This window comes from Xenopus tropicalis, chromosome 1 (genome assembly GCF_000004195.4).
Source record: "Xenopus tropicalis strain Nigerian chromosome 1, UCB_Xtro_10.0, whole genome shotgun sequence".
NCBI lineage: Eukaryota > Metazoa > Chordata > Amphibia > Anura > Pipidae > Xenopus > Xenopus tropicalis.
This window is the reverse complement of record NC_030677.2, coordinates 185,802,484-185,821,454: the sequence shown is the minus strand read 5'-3', so window position 1 is coordinate 185,821,454 and position 18,971 is coordinate 185,802,484. Positions and strand designations below refer to the sequence as shown.

General features: G+C 39.7%; 1 protein-coding gene across 1 annotated transcript in view; it reads left to right on the top strand.

Annotated features, from left to right (window-relative positions):
• The window catches only part of arsb (arylsulfatase B), a 64,625-nt gene that overhangs the window by 30,383 nt on the left and 15,271 nt on the right, over positions 1–18,971 (top strand). Inside the window, exon 6 of the mRNA XM_002940198.5 lies at positions 5,053–5,123. Within this exon, the coding sequence (XP_002940244.3) occupies positions 5,053–5,123 (71 nt within the window). The remainder of the gene's footprint in view (positions 1–5,052; positions 5,124–18,971) is intronic.

The following is an 18,971-nucleotide window of genomic DNA, read 5'->3' as shown; positions in this document are numbered from 1 at the left end:
TTTTTGAGTGTCCCTCTTTAATAAATCAGTCCTTAAGTTTCCCTTTTTATTTGCCCCGGCACCTATGTTGCCCAGCTTGCAATTTTAGCCATAGTTCAAGCAGCAGTTGCCTTTCTTGTAGGTTGATGACAGCTTCATTTTTATCTCCCTCAGCCAGACGGAAGCAGGCACAAGAGTCTAGGGATGTTGAATTGCATCCTTGGGGCAAACTGTAGTGCAAAAATAGAAAAAGCTAGCACCATCCACATTAATTGTACATGAAAGAGAATGAGAATGTAGGGGTAACGTGCAACTGAAGTAAAATTGTATGGCAGAAAAAGGAGAAGGAAAAAGCAGGAATATCCTCTCAGAGGGTTATCCCTGTATAGACTTCAGGACACTGCACCGAAAACCCCCAAAAAAGTGTAATTATTATCAGGTAAGTTTCTTGATCAAGTATGGTATAGAAATTAAGACTTAACGTTTATTGTTAACTTTTTTTTAAAAAAACTGCAAGTGGCACTCTCCATAGCAGGGAAAACGCTCAATGTTTTCTCATAGCCTGTACAAACAGACATTATAAACACACTGTCCCTTTTTCTTTCTGTATAGAGAAATAGAGAGAAAGCTGGCTTTAAGACCATGCCTCACAGACAAATTAGTCTGTTTTTTATTGCCATTTCAAACAAAAGAACATTTGACAGGTGAGAGATTACACCCACTTTTCTAAACTGGATCCCCTGTTACATTAGAGACAGTTATGAGATCATACATAGGCGGCTTTTCCATACTTATTTCTTAGCCCCTCTGTGCTATATACTTCATGTGGGGGGTGTGTATAAGTGTGCAATTATAAAATAGTAGCTATGCCTCATGAATGGTGCTCTTTCTGTTTGTTACATACAGCAGTCACAAAGAACTATCTGTACACAAAACACAGAAAGAAATCGCCAGCGCTCGGTCTAACCCACGCTGTAGCGTTGACCAGCTGCTAGAAACACACTATTGTGCCAGCGCTCGGTCTAGCCCACAATCTGGAGTTGACCAGCTGCTAGAAACGATAAAAAGCCATTAATTATACACAAAGAGAAAGAAAGATTGCCAGCGCTTAGTTTGCCTTTAAAAATAATTTTTACAAAAAATTAGGTGTTAGTACCACACCTTGGCCAAAATATGTAAGCTCACGTGCCACGTCAAGGCCCCTCATTATACGTGAGTCCTACACTGTCTAATGACTTTGAGTCTGTGATGCAATTAAAATAAAGTCCCCCAGCAAACAATGTGACTGAGTAGTAAGACCCTGTTGCACCTACCTTTAGCTCAAAAAGGCTCTAGTGGAAAAGCAGGGAGCTTTTAAGCCTCAGCTCATTAGCACACACGAAGAACTATCATTTCTCCAAAAATTACACATAGAGCATCAACTAACTTGTATAACATGTTAACACTCTAGTTCTAGAAACCCATAGTTACCCAGTGATCAGAGGCTGACTTTCAAACTGGTGACAGGGAAATGCTACCAGCTGCTGGTTGGTTGGTATAGGTTGGCCCTCCCAATAAAGCTCTGCATGGGGAGCACACTCGCGAGGTCGCCATGTGAGCGGATCTTCTCCCGATATCCCCACCAACGCTGGGTATAGGCGTCCCTTTGGGGACCGCATCAATGAGCCCAACAAAAACTTAAACCTGGTCGACTGAGATCTGGACGATTTCAGGCCTGATGTTGGTCAGGCAGGGCCGTCATTAGTGCCCATACAAGGGCTGATAAGCTGCCGAATTTATCTAAGGGACCAGTATCGGCAGCTAGAATCAGCTTGTGTATGGCCACCTTTAGACAGAAGGTAGACACAAGTTAAAACAAAGTTCCAAATGTTAAAATAGTTTCTAACAGCTGGGAATACGATTCCTGTGCTAGCAGTAGGAAAATATATTTTCACCGTTTGAAGGTACTAATTCATAATGGGGTATAGGAAACTTTCCGCAAAGAGAAAAATGTTAATCATTACAATCTCTTTATTAAAGCAGGTCTATATTTCATAAGTGAGCTTTTCAAGGAAGAAAGGATATTATTGTTTTCATTAGGAATGGAATGTTTAATTTCCTCAATTACGTTTTGATCTCTCTGTAGCATGTGTATACGAGTGCTACCCAGTACGCACTTCTCACATGTATTCCCAACTAATAACTGCCGCGTTTCACGTTTAATATATTATGCTTTATATCTCGATGGTATGGATTCTCAATAAACTGACATGCAGCTAATATCCAGGAAGCATGCTCGTATTTACTTTGGCAGGCGAGATGGCTTTACTTTTATTTCATGGAACATTTTAGCAAAAAAAAGGTACATTTACTACTGTAGTGCGAGCTAGCTATTAGACTGTAGTTAGACATATATCTGAGGAACTTCCGGGATATTTTACTGTATTTTTTTTATCCACTGACCTTGATTTCTGAGTCATATTTATTGTAATGCCAGATCCTGTAAATTGTTCACTGCTCTTTACTGTATGCTACATAAACATTTTAGGGGTCATTAGCAGCCATATTTTTTGTACTTCACATACGGGGTACTAGTATTCTAGCATTGCCCCAGAGACCTGACATTTGCCCCTTGAATACATCACTGTCTGTGTTAGTCAGGCTGTACTGATGCGGGCAGGAGTGGGGAGGCACAGGGACCCTGCTTTTTTTTTTAAACCTGTACTTGGTGCTTGGTCTCTAAAGCTAATGTCACACATGGCTGATTTAGGCCCTCCACTGGCATTAGCCTTTCCCTGTGCCTACACCTGGAGCCATTGTAACAGCCCAGGTGCAGGTACACAAAGTGTATTTCAGCACAGAATTACATAAGTATGCATTTCGATGCTGAAATCCGCTCTCTGTGCCCGCACCTTGCCTTATGCAATAGCTGATGCTAGCGTAGGGGCTGATACACAGGCTCAGTACCGTATGACATTATCCTTTGCACTTGCACCACAGGGATTAGTAAATTACCTCTTTTGTTTTCTCATTTCACCTTTACCCATAGTTGTAAAGTAAAGTAAAGTAACTTTAATAATGTGAATAGTTCATTGTGTAGAGCTGCAGTTAGATCCACGCTCCCAACAGATATGAGTATGTAAGCATACAGCAGGGAAGACTGTTACATTAACAATGAGAAAAAGAGTAAGCAGAAATTATATATTTATATGTACTATAATCTACTACATAGGGAAACATTTTTAGGTTGTTTATGTAAAAGTATACTGTTCTTATTTGCCTATTAATTGCTGTAAAATATAGTTTTTTTATTATATTACTCAGTGACTGTATGTGACTGACTGCAAATCAAACGCTGTTCTCTGTTCCTGTACAATGGCTAAGCCTCCCCCGTAGAGACTCTGTATGCGCTCAGAGCAGCCAATAGCTCTGATGGGATGACTCAGGAATTCTGCTGTTTACTTTGGTGCAAGTTAGCAGAGTGGGATGCATAAGAATAATAAACAGTAGGAAATTAATACAAAGGACTGTAATCAAATATGTACAGTTTTGGTAGAACTTTTTGTAGATGTGAAGCTGACATGTTTTTTTCCCAGCAGTTCAATGCTGTTGTTCAATGTATTGCTATATGTCACCAAATATTCTGTGAAGCTGAGGGGGCAAAAAGTGTTAGTAGGCAAGTCGCAGCTAATTATAAAAATAACAAAGCAGATTTACATTATAATAATAACAACATATGGAACTAATAGATTCATCTGCAAACAATGATTCACCTCCTTTCAATTTTATTTTTTTGCTAGTAGTAAATGTCACTGCTGATTCATTCCTTGTGATTTATATGGCTATTCTGTCTGTCTGTCTATCTATCTATTTATCTATTTGTCTGCCTGTGTCTATCACAAGGACCGGCATAAATCAGCAGTGACATTAACTATTACCAAAAGGGTTAAACAGAAAGGAGGTGAATCATTATTTATTTAACAATCCAATATCCACCGTAAGGCAAATGAGTTACAAATTACATTTAGTTCACCCTACTGTAGCTACTGTTCCTACTTACATATAGGTCATCAGTTTCTGACAGTATGAGGCAAGAATTCCACCATAGAGAAGCTATAGCATTTTATCAGGCCCAGACTGACAATCTGTGGATTTAGGCAAATGCCAGAGGGGCTGCTGTAAGATGCCACAGACAGTCACTATTTATTGGGCTGGTGGGGTACTCTTTGGAAATCCAGTCCTGGCTTTTATGCATTAACTTGCTTCTGGTGCTCCCACAATGTTTACCTAGGACATTGGTGTGCATTTTGATATAAGCTAGACTCCAGTTTTAGGATTGTCATATGAATAGCTAGAGGTGAGTTAGGTTGGCCACTCATGTAGGTGCTAGCCTGATTTTGCAACTTTTCACGTGTCTCCAGGGGTCCATCGGATTTTATGTTTCCCTTTGCAAAACCTGGCAGACTGTATGATCAGCTCTAACTGATAGCTGCCTTCAGTCAGCAAAAATGTTGATTTAAACCAAGTAATCCCCTTATCTATGTCGCTTTAGGATTACTTGCTTACATTTTTCTGTGAAACGGGACACCCACAGTTTGTCTGGCATGGTTCATTTGCCTCCAGGCACATACGTAATGCTGTGCATCTTTCTGTAGCTTCTGTAGGTCTGTTTAAAATACTTGCCATCAAGGCATCTATATTTAATAAACAAACATGAAATACATACACACATAAAGTCGATTGAGATTTTTAGCAAACTGACCCACAGATGCCTATGTAGAAAATATGGCCATGGCTGGGTCTAAATATCTCCATCCCTAGTCACCGACCCACAGGTATCTCTATCCCTAGTATGCCATTAACCTCTACATCTTCTCATGTATACTTTTGTTGCCTATGGATCTGTGTCGTAATCCCTCGGTTTCTTATATACAATGATGTTACCGTGTTTGCCATTTGTGAAAAATGTGGTAAATAATTAAGTGACAAGCAAGGTATTTCCTGAAACCACCAAGAAGGAAGCATTAAAATAGAATATGCAATTAGCAGATGTTGGACAGACAGTAATGTTTTCCATTTCTTTATATTTCCTAGTGAAGGAAGTCCTTCTCCCAGAGTGGAACTACTTCATAATATTGACCCGCTCTTTGAAGATTCATTTCCATGTAAGTAGAATATGGCTACTCCCAGGTGGCAGGAAAGTCACAATACATACATAGGCTGAGGCAGGGTATTTCCAAGTTTAATAACCACCACTACTGCTTCTGTTGCCATGAGCATTGTTTTGATTAGCTGAATGGTCTGATCTAAAAGAATTCTGTCACAAGAAAATGTGTTTTTTTAAAACGCATCATTTATTAGTTTTTTTTAATTTTAATGGGGCTAGACATATTCTTGGCTTCCTAGGTGCCATTTGGTCTGAAAAAAGTTCAGTCTCTCTTTACTGCAGTGCCGCAATTTGGAGTGATATCAACCCCTCCCTTTCACCCCCAGCAGCCGATCAGCAGAACAATGGAAAGGTAGTGAGATAGCAGCTCCCTGACACCTGCATTGCTCCCCATGTAGTGGTAGACATGAGAATAGCACTCAGTAGTAAAACACCCAAGTCCAGCCATGACTCCTCCAATTACATTGAGTAGGAGACACCATAGCCGAAAGCAGTTCTAATGTGTAGCGCTGGCACTTTCTGAAAGCTCAGACTCAGGCACAATGCACTGAGATGGCGCCTACACACCAGTATTACAGCTAAAAAAGATATATTTATTGGTTTAAGAATAAAATGGTAGAATGAATTATTTGCAATAAACACAGTGTAATTTTGTAATAAAAACTACACCATCAAAATTATGACAGCTTCCTTTTAAGGTTACATATGATTTGCGCAAACCAGCGAACAGTACTGGAGGTGTTTCAGAAATTAAATGTTGAAATAAAATTTTACACGTGCATAAGGTAATTATGTGAACCTATTCTAAATGTAGGGTTTTGATTCATCCTTTATTTTTAGGTGTTTATTTTTATGATCACATATTACCCTACTTTTGAAACTAAATTCTACTGCCTCTCATGTTGAAAAAAACATCATTTATGTTTCTGTGTCAAAAAATGACCTCAGAGCCTTGTCTTAAAGGAGAAGGAAAGGCTAATAAAGAATTATCTCAAGCTGCAGGCATACCTTCAGTTCTCTCAATAGTGCCCTTAAGTCTCCCCATATTCTACCAGATGATCAGAAGCCAAACAGGAAGAAAAAACGCTGAGCTGTGAAAAGAAAGTTCCCATAATGCCTCACTCCTGCACCGAGACCAAGTGTACATGCTCAGTTTGTAAGACTATGAGTCAACTTCCTGCTGATTGGCTCAGATCCACATTCCTAAGGGGGGGAGGGAGTGAGTTCTTATTATTCTTGAGGGAGGGGGGAGCAGGAGAGGGGAGAAAGCTGAGAGCTGCATGTCGCTGGCACATGAATTACAGACACAACATCTTTTGACAGAGAAGTCAATGCAGCATTTCTGTAAGTGCTTATGGCTGTATTTAAATAAAGCTTACTTAGTTTTTACCTTTCTGTCTCCTTTAAGGTGGCCACCTTAGGGACCCCACACCTAGCTGAATCCCTGCTTCTTGGATCTAGAATCCAATGATGTGGGGGTACTCCTGTATCATATGAAAGAATTTAAGCAGTAGGTTTCCCACACCTATGGCAGAGATCACCAGGGGTACAACTCATTAGTTTGAATTTAAGAGGGGTATGTGAAGGTAGTGTAATGTTTTATCAGCCTATCTTTAAGCAAAATGAGGCAAGTGTTGGCATTATCTGTTGCTACCTCCCAGGTGCGGGTGAGACCGGGGATTTTTGCAGACCACTATTCTTTAGCAGGGTGAAATGTTTTGAGGCCAGGTAAGAGTAGTTTTTGGAATAGCTTAAATATGAGTTTTGTTGGGCTGGGTGTGTAGAGAATTTCCTCAATAGGGAGAATTGGGGTGTAGGTAGAGAACCCTGAATAAAAGGTGGGTCTAAGCTGTAGATATTTTTAAATAGGGAGCGGAGTTGATTGACATTTCCATTGCAGATAGAGGAAGGTAGGAAAAGTAGAATTTTTATAAGGTTATATAATTACTATGTAAGAAATGTTGTAAGTGCCTAAGCTCTTGCAAATAAGGGTTTAAAATGGAGGAAGGGTGTTCTAAGAGTTTAAAGGCCAGTGACCAAGCTTTATGTGGGGTAGAGAGAGTTGTGGGCAAAGAGGGTTTGCCTCTGGGGTGCCAGTAGGGAGAGTGACAGAGACCTTCCTACAAAGCTAAAAGAACTGACTGCTGTTGGGTATTGGGGTTGTACGAGTTGGGGTGAAGCACCAATAAAAAGCATAGTTTTGAGGCCAGGTAGTAAAGGTGGAAGTTTGGGATAGTCAATCCGCCTTCTGTACAAGGGGGGCACAGTTTTATCCAGGCCATCCTGAGTGTTCTGTTATTCCATATAAAAGGGAAAAGAATTTGATTGAATTTTTAAAAAAAGATTTCGGGGATGTATATGGGAGTGTTGTGAAGGAGATAGAGAAACTTAAGGCAGGTAGATTTTTTTCAATAATGTTTTCTCTACCCCATAGGGATAATGGGAGTTTGGTCCAGTGGGGTAGAGTATGTGTCAGATTGGAAAGAACTGGGTTTATATTAGAATTAAAATATTTGATGTCAGATAAAGACACAGAGATAACTGGGGAGTGTTGGTAGGTAACGTTTAAGGTTGATTGAGGTCTATTGGGAATAAAAGGCATTTGTCCCAGTTTATTTGCAGCCCAGACAACTGACCGATTTGAATAAATTAAGACTAAATTAGCTACAGTGAAAGGCAAATACGCAAACTGCTTTATTTTGGTGCAAGAGTATATGAATGCCACAGTCCCTTTAACAGAAAAAGCCCCTAAACATTATGTTTTGCAGATCTTGGAACAAAATGCCCGTAGTTATTAAAATGTCATTATCTTAAACTAGTAAATGTCCTCCATACTTAGGAGGGACAATTCACGATTTCCTTTGGGGATATTTTTATATTCCTAGGTCATTTCTCATTGTTCCTAATAAACAACTCTAAGTATAGAAGATAAACAATACTTTGAAGTCACAGGGGGATCTGTGATTCATCACAATGGCAGCTCTACGATCAAGGGGTCATCTTAAAAACAAATATTGGATATTAAGCATAATATGTGTACAGTCAGGGCAACAAAGGGAAATGAATTAGCCCAGTTTGTATCCAAGATGTAGTCCAAGATGTATGTATCTATAGTTTCTTTATATAGCCCTACTGTGTACCTAATGCTTTGTTTTTACTTTAATTGTATTATTAAGAAGCAGAGTACAAAACTGAAATTAAATAAATAATAACAAAGATTAAGCAGCACATTCATATAGTGAGTTTCTGTTCTTTCAGTTAGCAGTTTCCTGCTTTAGGGCGAAGACACATGGGGCGATTAGTTTTTTGAAAAAGTCTCGGCAACTAGGGGATGTTCTTTTTTTTTCCCATTAAAACGATCAACGCACCAGAGGTCACCCCTTTAGATTAGAGGAACGGAGCTTCCATTTGAAGCAGCGTAGGTGGGTTTTCACGGTGAGGGCAGTGAGGTTGGGGAATGCCCTTCCTAGAGATGTGGTAATGGCAGATTCTATTTATGTCTATAAGAGGGGCCTGGATGAGTTCTTGAACAAGCAGAATATCCAAGGCTATTGTGATACTAATATCTACAGTTAGTATTAGTGGTTGTATATATAGTTTATGTATGTGAGTGTATAGATAGGTAAGTATAGGTTGTGTGTGCTGGGTTTACTTGATGGACTCTGGTCTTTTTTCAACCCTATGTAACTAATTGGCACACCACAAACAGTGTAAAATTAGTCGCGGCGACTCATTTATTAACCTATGGCAGCTAATTCACTGCAATTAGTTGCCACAATTGAGTTTTTAAAAGTTCCGACGACTAATCGCCCTGTGTGTCTTTGCCCTTGACAAACAAGGAGATTGGTTGTCCTACGATTCTAGCAGTGGCAACTAATCTCTGAATGATTTTCCTACCAGTGGTAATGCAAATAGCTCACAAGTTATGGGTGGCTAGGATGCAGATGGGGGGACACATACAGTGCATCCCTCCCCCATTTTAATATAGCATGGCCTAACGGAGGCTGCACTAAATTCAAATAGCAGTCTTCCGGTCTCTGTACGCCGAAAAGGGATGCAGAGGCCTGCAGCTATTTGTACAATGCCCTGGGCGGTGGGCAAAGTGCAACAAAATGGCCGATTGCTACCTTTCATGACAATTAGGTTAGTTGGCTCTATAATATTGCCCACAAGGTGTGTGTGTGGCTGTGATAGGTCCTTAGGTTGTAAAGTTAATTTGGGGCAAGGCTTGATGTAAGTGATATATAATCTAGGGAGCAAGATTCGAAAACTATTATACAATATTCACACTATTGCACTGAAGTCTTAGTGGATCTTGCAATCTAGAGATTAGTAATGTCTACAATTTTTTGTTTATTATTTTTTTTTCTCATTCTCTATTGGGCTCAGGTCTTATACAGAATTGCACCACAGGAAAAGTTTGTTGTGTATAAACAATCAGTTCCTGGTTATGTTGCATTCTGTGCACTCCCTTTCTTTAATTAGAACTGGGCCTGAGAGCACTGGTATCGCCCATACTGGGGGTCATTGTTGTAGTTCATGGTTTCCTGTTCAGTATATACATTGCCGGGGAAGTAGTTCCACATGAACAGATCATTTGAACTGAGTCGTGTTCATAATCTCATTTGTTTTGTTGCATCAACGCGTGACCCTGAAATGTCAGTAACTGTTGCCCTTGCTGTCGCCTTCAGTGCGGTTTCCTGATCACATTGCTTAGAATCTATGAGGCGCACAAGAGATATTTCTGTCTGGCTTTCCATATTCACAGCGGAAAAGGAGGAAGCACTTATTTAACTGAACAGGCAGAAACAGATGTCGACATTATAGATAAATTGTAGGTTAAGGTTATTTTCTGAAATATAGTATTTTCCCTCTTTGTTCCAAATGTACTTTTGTTTCTAGCACAATTTCCAGTTTATTTATTAGAAAGGTAGATTTCTTGACAGATAATTTAGCCTGCTGAGTAACTAAAAGCAAAAGGGTCACCAAAAAAGGAAAACTAAAGTAACAGTGTTTGACAGTTCAATGTCAAAAGCTGATTGTTAGCTCTTTTTGCAGTGGGAGGTGGCCACCGTGCCGTTACAGCTTCCTTTTTCTGCCATGTGATTAATATTTTTCCTTTACTCGAATGTGGAAAAAAGTGGAGCACTCATAGTAATCCCACACAAACACTCTAACTCCATGCAAATAGTAACATGGTTAGAATCAAACTCAAAATGACAGTGGCATTCTGTACCACTGCCACGCACAGTCCAACATGTACACTGGCATAAAACCGCACCACCATAGAGATGATAGGGCTCATTTACGGTCACAAGCACATTTTAGTTCCTATTCCATTCCCTGTACTTGCGTCACAATGTGCTTTTTGTACTTCTATGTAGTTACAGTCACAGCCACTGCTGGGCCTATTGGTGGAGAGGAACCCTGCTGCGCCTTTTGATGCAGAGGAACGCTGCTGCGCCTTTAGATGCAGAGCGACCCTGCTGCATCTGGTGGTGCAGAGGAACCCTGCTGCGCCTGTTGATGCAGAGGAACCCTGCTGCGCCTGTTGATGCAGAGGAGCCCTGCTGCGCCTGGTGATGCAGAGGAACCCTGCTGCGCCTGTTGATGCAGAGGAGCCCTGCTGCGCCTGGTGATGCAGAGGAACCCTGAACCAGGCAGTAGCTCCAGATTTCCCTCAGCACCCTGGATTAATGGGCCCAGTGCACTTGCATCTAAAGAATAGGGCACTTGTCACTTGCACACTGATGACGCCAACCTTTGAATATATTTTGCAGCATTGCATCTAATTTGTGACGAAGTGCAAGCAAAAGCGCTAACTTTGACACCATAGGCTCAATTGCATCAGCCGTAATTCCCTTCTTGCAGCTGCAATGACACTAGGATATTGGGGTAAAGCCTGCATTATTGGAAAAATAATGCTGATTGTGCTCAAAATTGCACTTTACTCGCTTTACTTGTGGGCATAAATAAGCCCTGGTGTGTATCCACAGAACTTTATAGTTATACCAGTGGGATACTGGCTGTCAGAGAACCTGAGTGATATTTCAATTCACCCAGAATTTAATTGAAATGGTTGAGCCCAGAGTTCCCTCTGATTACTTCTTGCCTATGTGTGCAAAACAATTGTGCGGACATTTTATATTATATTTTTAAAAATGGTGGATTGCAAAATTTTGTGTTCTCATGGAAATTTCTTTGTGCGCACCATAATTTGCTGTGTGCACTGAACTCAAAATTTGTATGCGTGTGCACGAGCGCACAGCTTAGAGGGAATGTTGGGTGAGCCACTCCAAAGGCAAGCCACTCCCAAACCTAAATGCTTTTCATCAATTGTAACAGTTAACCAATGAACAAAGAACATAACTAGCTAACTAATGAAAAAATAGTCATAGGTTTAAATGATTAAGGCAAGAGATTTATGGATGAATTTTGGGACAATAAGACCAGTAGGCCCACACACATACAGAACAGTCTGTTTGACACTTATGATCCTCCATTAGAAATGTTTTTATTTTTTCTCTTTGCCCCTGTAATGAATCTAAACAATACTCACTCAGGGTGGGGAACCGCACCCTGAACATCTGGGATCTATTCATTTAACTGCTGCTTCTTACTAAGCAGAAACATACTGCAACAGTTCAGTTTTAGCTTGGATTTTAATCAATATGCAAAAAGCATTAGTTGGCATGCCACTATTAATGTTATTAGCCTTCACTAGCTTCATATTTAGGTATATTTGTCAACAATTGTTTTGTAATTGCCAATTTGCCATAAGTTGAATTGAAGCATTTAGGTTTTTGTATGAACCCCTATTTTATTCTTATTTGTTCCCTAGGCAAGAGCAGATATTGTTTTTGTGATTTTTATATCAATAACGCAGCAATAAAGCACTTTACAGCAAGACTCTTCACTAATGATTACATGATTCCTAAGAGGCAGAACAAGATGCTGAAGGCCCTGGTGCTGTGGACTCCTTTTCTGCTCAGTCCATAAAAGACACCATAATCACCTGCACACCCAGAGCCAACAGGCCACTATCCTGGGCACACTGTGAATAGTCCACCATTACAACCCTTATCAAGATCAAGTCTTTGAAAATAGCTGTACCTTACCTTTTAGTTATTTCTTAAATGATTTGTATAATTTCCCTTCTGATATCTATCACAGACATTAATTATCCTGCATGTAAAAGCCACAATCTTGCTTACGGTAAAATAAACAAGATGAAGCATTAAGTCTGTATGGAAATACCCACAATACACATCAATTTATAGTTCAGATGCACAATGTATTGGATTGTGTGCACTGATGTAATAATCAGCTGAGCTATTTCCTAACTCCTTGTGGCATCTGTATTCTGTGGGTGCCCTATTTTGACAGATAAAACCTAAAACTGGCCCCAGTAAGCAAGAAATAGGTTATTTAATAAATAAAGAGTATCTGAAATTATACAGTGTTAGCATGGCATGGATTTTCTTTGGTCCCATCACTATAATAAAATGGAAGCAGAAGAACAGGCAACTCACTACACTGATACTTCCTGGGCTTTCATGCAACATTTCTGTTTTTTTTATTGCATTAATAATGATCATAGAACAATGTTCAAGGCCTTGTTCCAGCCCTCAATGATTCTTGTCTCCCATACTTTTCCTCCTCTTATTTGCTACTACAGAATACCTATAACCATTGCTACACACAACTTTACACAGCTTAACACCATCTTCAACATAATACTTGGCTTGCTACAAGGGTGATGGTTTTCTTATTTCTGTAAATATTGAGCACTTTGGTTCACAAAGTTATTCGTTATCTTTGCCTTTTTATATTTCCTCTACCTTTCCAGAACTTTGAATGTGCAAACAACCAAGAATAACCACTGATGATGTAATATCACCACTTGTTTTGTGTTTACATCCCCTGGTTATTAATCAACAGCATACACTCTTTGCACCAATTAACCAGTTTACTAAACACAAGCAGGAACACATTTCAGTTTTACCTGTTTTCTTGAATGGCTCGTACTGGACTGTGTAGTACCTTAACCCTGAGGTTTATGGTAAGAAAATTAGTACTTGTATTATGGACATTCCCCCTTACATAAGAGCTATGTGTATTTGTGTTACTGCCTCATTAACATTGAAGTCAAAACACTTTATAGCACTTAATGTGATTCCAAAACATTCATTTTATGTAAAGTACTTTGGGTATACTAAGCTGTTACTCCTGTATTGTGATTAGTTCAGTAGGCAGCTCTACAGTAGTTTGGCTGACCAAGCACACAACTGGTTTCTAGCACCGTGTGGAGATATGGCAGGTGATAGGAAAGGTTATGGGGGGTGAATGTTCAAGGTTAAGGCAAGACTAAAACTTCAAGCCGAGTCATAGAAGGCTCCATCTTTCTCTATTATTATAAGACACCATTCAGCTGAATATTTTGAGTAGTTACGTGTGGTCATGCATGTTTTTATATTCAGTAGTCAAGGTAATTAAAGAACAAGCCAAGAAGGCTACAGTTACTTTCATTTCCAAAAAGTGTCAAAGAAAGCAGAAAGGAACTCCTGATGTAATGGACTGTGTGCTAAAACATCAGCCATACATTTCCCCTACCAATAATAATACACATTGCCATCCTTTCTGCACTCAAAACTTGAATTTCCTTTCAGTATCTGATTAGCAGTCTGCAACAAGCCTGTTTTACTTTGGTATGAAAGTAAACCAAGTCCACATATTGGTTTGTATTAGGATGCTACGGGGTCACTTTGCCAGGACCTTGGACTGTCTTATATGGGTATAAACTATTTGTTGCAAAGTTTACTGAAGTGTATTCCTTCTCTGAATTGGTGTATGTAGAAAGCAGCTCATAATCATTAGCATAATAAAAGGGAAAGTACACATTTGAATGTATGTTACCCTCTAATAGAATAGCATACTTTTGTAAACTTTAGGGGCAGAGCTAACAAAAGTGTGGCAAACTGCTGAAACAGCAGGAGTTGTGTACAACATGGCACGGATACCCTACCTGACACACTGCTTGACACAGAACTCAGTATTCGGCATACAGGGCAAGCTGGGGGCCAATAGGGAAACAGCAGAACAGAGATCTCCAGGGCACTCAGTGTATTGTCCAGAAAGGGGTAGGTGTTTGGGGCAACAGGGGTTCCAAAGGGTGCAAAATGCTAATACTGAAGGTCCTTAAAGGAAAGTCATTTTGGCATTTTACTGCCAATGGATTTGCCACATTAGTGCCACCTAGAACACTATATTTATTCTGTAGAAAGCATTACCATACCTGAGTAAAGGGCCCTAGAACTTTTTCTGTTTGCTTAAGATTGCTGCTGCCATTTTAGCTTGGTCTTTATAGCTTCCTGCTGCAGCTCTAGCCATTTAGCCATATCTCAGATCACACATTCCTAAGGGAGGGGAGAATGAGTTCTTAGCATTCTTTTAGGGGGTGGGGGGAGATGGAGAGTGCTGCCCAGACTCTGGCCCCTGGAATTAAGGATTTTTCCTTAATTCCAGACACCCTAACAACATGTTTACAAAAAAGGAGACAAGAAATCCTGTGTTTCTTTTGACAGAGGACTCAGTACAGCGTTTCTGTGAGTGCTTATGGCTGTATTTACATAGACCTTTCTGATAAAGCTTACTTAGTTTTTACCTTTCCTTTTATAGTTTTTTTCTGTCTGACAACACAGAAACCCCTAATATACATATTTGTTTTCCCTCAAAAAGTATGAATAAATACCATTTTTATATGCTGAAATTCAGCTGCAAAACAGTTCTTCTCTTTCTGCATCATTTGAAATCCAGGCAGGGGAGGAGGGACTAAAACATTGATGTTACAAATTGCAACAACTTCTCCGCAGCTTACAGGCAGCATACAGGAACTACATAACCAACAATGCATTGCACTGTGATGTTCCTTTCCTTATTTACATCACATGCTTAGGGGTTTGTGGGATTGGAAGGCTGCAGGCTGAAGGCAGTATGAGGACAGTCTTCTACTGTTACATTTTATTTGAGTCAGAAGTAGTCAGCCAGATCAGCAGGTTTAGCTAACGGTTCCAAACCATATTATTACATTTAAAATCATGAAAAGGCTGCTTATTTTTTACTTGATTTATATAACAAAGTTGCTTGAAATTATGTTTACTTTTCAAAAAGCTTAAGGTGTTTTTGGGTGGAGTTTCCCTTTAAATACCTTATCTTAATGCATCAATCATAGATATATAATATCTGCTTATTCCCTAACACTGATGTAGATGAGAACTATCCTGCTATAATAATGTGGCAGCTTTGTGCCTGGGAGGGTCTCCCAAAATGTGAAGGGGACAGGGACACTGAATTATGGTCACCATTGGCTTTGATGCTACAAAAGAGATATGCTATAGAAGCAACTGGTTTTTTGGCAGCAAGTATTTAAGATCCTGCTAGGGCAGTGATCCCCAACCAGTGGCTCCTGGGCAATATTTTGCTCCCCACAGGCCCGGATTTGTGGAAAGGCCACAAAGGCCCGGGCCTAGGGTGGCACAAGTTTAGGGGCGGCATGCCGCCCCACCGCAACAGTTTTTTTAAATTTGGCTCCCATACGGAGCAGTCGGGACCTCTCCCCACTGCTCCGTATGGGAGTTTAAATGTACGTTTGCGCGTGCGCATTGATCGCGCATGCGCACTTGGGGGAGAGGGCGCCACGCGATTGCGCATTCGCATTTGTGGGGGGGCGGGGGCGGCCTCGGGGCGCCGACAAGTTAAATCCGGCCCTGGCTCCCCACCCCCTTTGATGTGGCCTAAAAGAAAGTAGGTGCCCATTTTTATGTTTCTGGCAGGCTAGCAATCCAAATGGGGCTACCAAATAGCCAATCACAGCCCTTACTTTGCATCCCCAAAGACCTGTTTTCATGCTTGTGTTCCACGATTACCCAGAAGAACACTCCTCTGACCTTTTTTAATAATTGTAACTTGGGCACAGGAATTTTCTTTTCCAGCATTGCCTCTACTTCCCTTATATTACATGGTTAAAGCAAATATATTTTCATAAGTCACGTCTTTAAAGCAACTCAGGGCTTTCTCATATTTTTGCTTTTCAGTCTGAGCCTCACCTCACCAAGTGGCCTATTTTTCATAACCTATAATTCTGTGGATTCTTTTCTGTAAAGATTCAATTACCAGCCACCCCCTAGTACAACAGATTTTCCAAGACTGCATGTTCTCTGCTATTAAGACATTACAGTTTAGGAATCGCTGTGCCTGATTTTCCAGATGTTTTTCCACTTAACCCAACAATTTTGTTGAGGCTCCGTTTTATTTAAATGTGATTTATTGGGGGGAAAAAACCTCTTGCATTTTCGTTTTCTATGAAGAAATAGTTTTCTTATTTCTAAACATGAGTGTAGCTTTATTGATTGTAAATAGGTGGTAATAAGCATGATGCTATTATAAGGGGACGTATAGAGAGGACATAGTGTAAAATACTGTGCAAATGTTTTTATCTCAGCACAGCATTATCCCCCGGGCTGCACAGAACTGGAAAACAAAGGTCATAATTATTTTTTCATAACCCTTCTCATATCTTTTCAAGGAAAAGTATACATATGATATTTTAAAGCTTTTGATTATAATAATGAATTATTGGGAAAAATGCAAGGCTTTATGCTTTCAAATGTTATCATACCTAACCTTTGGCTGTTGGTCCCAAAGAACAGCACCAGCTTGCAGATCCATTATTCATTAGCCAGTGCCGTCTTCATGAATGGAACAAATATATTTTTCTAATTCTTTTCTTATTTTGTATGCCACCATTTCCATCATCTCATTGGCCACATTTATGCTTCTTTTGATCTTGTAATTAAATACAGGTATGTGAGCTAGTGAGTTGAACCATGATTTGGTGCTGGAATTAAGGGGCCCAGTGAGCTAAAATATTTAGATATACAGGTATGGGGCCTGTTATCCAGAATGTTTGGGACCTGGGGTTTTCCGGATAAGGGATCTTTCCATAATTTGGGTCTCCATACTTTAGGTCTACTAAAAAATGATTTAAGCATTAACTAAACCCAATAGAATTGTTTTGCCTCCAATAAGTATTACAAATGTCTTAGTTGGGATCCAGTTCAAGGTACTGATTTATTATTACAGGGACAAAAGTATTTATTTTTTATATAAAATGGACTATATGGGAGATGGGCTTCTTATAATTCAGAACTTTCTGGATAACAGATCCCATACCTTTATAGTACCTGGGGGACCTGGGATTTCCATAATTTGGATCCCCATAATTAATGTGTTCTAAAAAATAATTTGAACATTAATTAAACCCAATAGGGATAATTTAATGTTTAAATAATAAATATTTAAACAGGTAAAAAGGCAAAAAAAATTGTAAAAATTTGAATTATGTACATAAAATGGAGTCTATGGGAGATGGCCTTCCCGTAATTTGAAGCTTTCTGAATAATAGGCTTTCAGATAACAGATCCTGTACTTGTAGTTTAAGGGTCAGTGTAAAGCAGAACACAATTATCTAAATGTGCACAGCATGAATTGTTGGCGGTTTGCTAAAATAGACATCCATTAAAATGACACATGCGCAAAACTAGCAAATATGCCCAACTGTCGGGACCATTCTTCATTGTTACAGGGCCCAGGACCAAAAAAACCGATTAAATCTGTAGCCCTCAGATTTGAAGCAAATAAAATCTGTATATAAACTAGGGAAAGAACCCATCCAAAACAAAATGTGCAGCACATTCACGCCTTAATATTACGTTTAAATGAATACAAAGGAAAATAAAGTCACAAGAGATCATGTATGTTCACAACACAGTTGCGCAAAAATTAAAGCAATGAATGGCATTCATTAAAGGAACTTCCAAAGCCGCTCATTGTACCATTGCATAGTTGTGTTCTGCACCACTGCATTCATCCTGTCTCCTGTTGAGAACTGTGCAAGTGTGGCTACTGAAGCTAGGTAAACCTGGAGCTGCCAATACCTTGAAGATGGTGATCACTCCAGATCGCACAGAGGCCTCCGTCAATAGGCACTGGTTCTTGCACTCAAAGAACCACAAACCCACATTATTTGAACACCAAGCACCAGAAAATCCCAACTCTGGAAATTGTCAGTGCAGTCACATTAGTTTTGTGTTGAAATATAATTTTGCACATTTTCACACAAGTGCATCTGCCCCTAGTGGCCACAATCACATTGGATGTATGAGAAAAAAAATTCTGTGACTTGTATCTAAGATTGTACTTTGCACCGTTCACTTGCACTTGTAAAGGTGATGGCACACTGGAAAATTTGTTGCCTGTGGTTAAATCTGGGTAGGAAAGCATTCAGGGGAGATTTATTGCCCACAGTAGCCCAGATTTAACCGTGGGAGACTCCCTGTGTGCCATCGCTCTTAATGAGCAATCAGTTCAAAATATAATCTGAACTGTAGTCAGCTGGCTTTTGTTCACCTGAAGATGCTTCAGATATTGCTAAACTTGGATAAATTGAACCAGAGATGGACACAAACGTAGGAGACAAGAAAAAAGTGCATAAACCTAAACTATACAAATGTGGCAGGAATTTATGGCTGTAGGAACAGCCGTTAGGGAAAGATAGAAAACCTTTATATTGTTATGTTGAACAAACTTAGCATTTAGTTGAGAAGTTAGAAAGGGCAAGGACTACGCTACATTAATTTCCCTTCCAAGGGCACTTCATTACTGCATTCTCAGGTGTGCGCTTGAACTCGCTTCTTCTGAAAGTCACATTTTATGAGACAGAAAAGATATTATTTCTTTTATTAAAGAAGTATTGTCCTCGTATTAAAAAACGTATTTGATTTTTCAT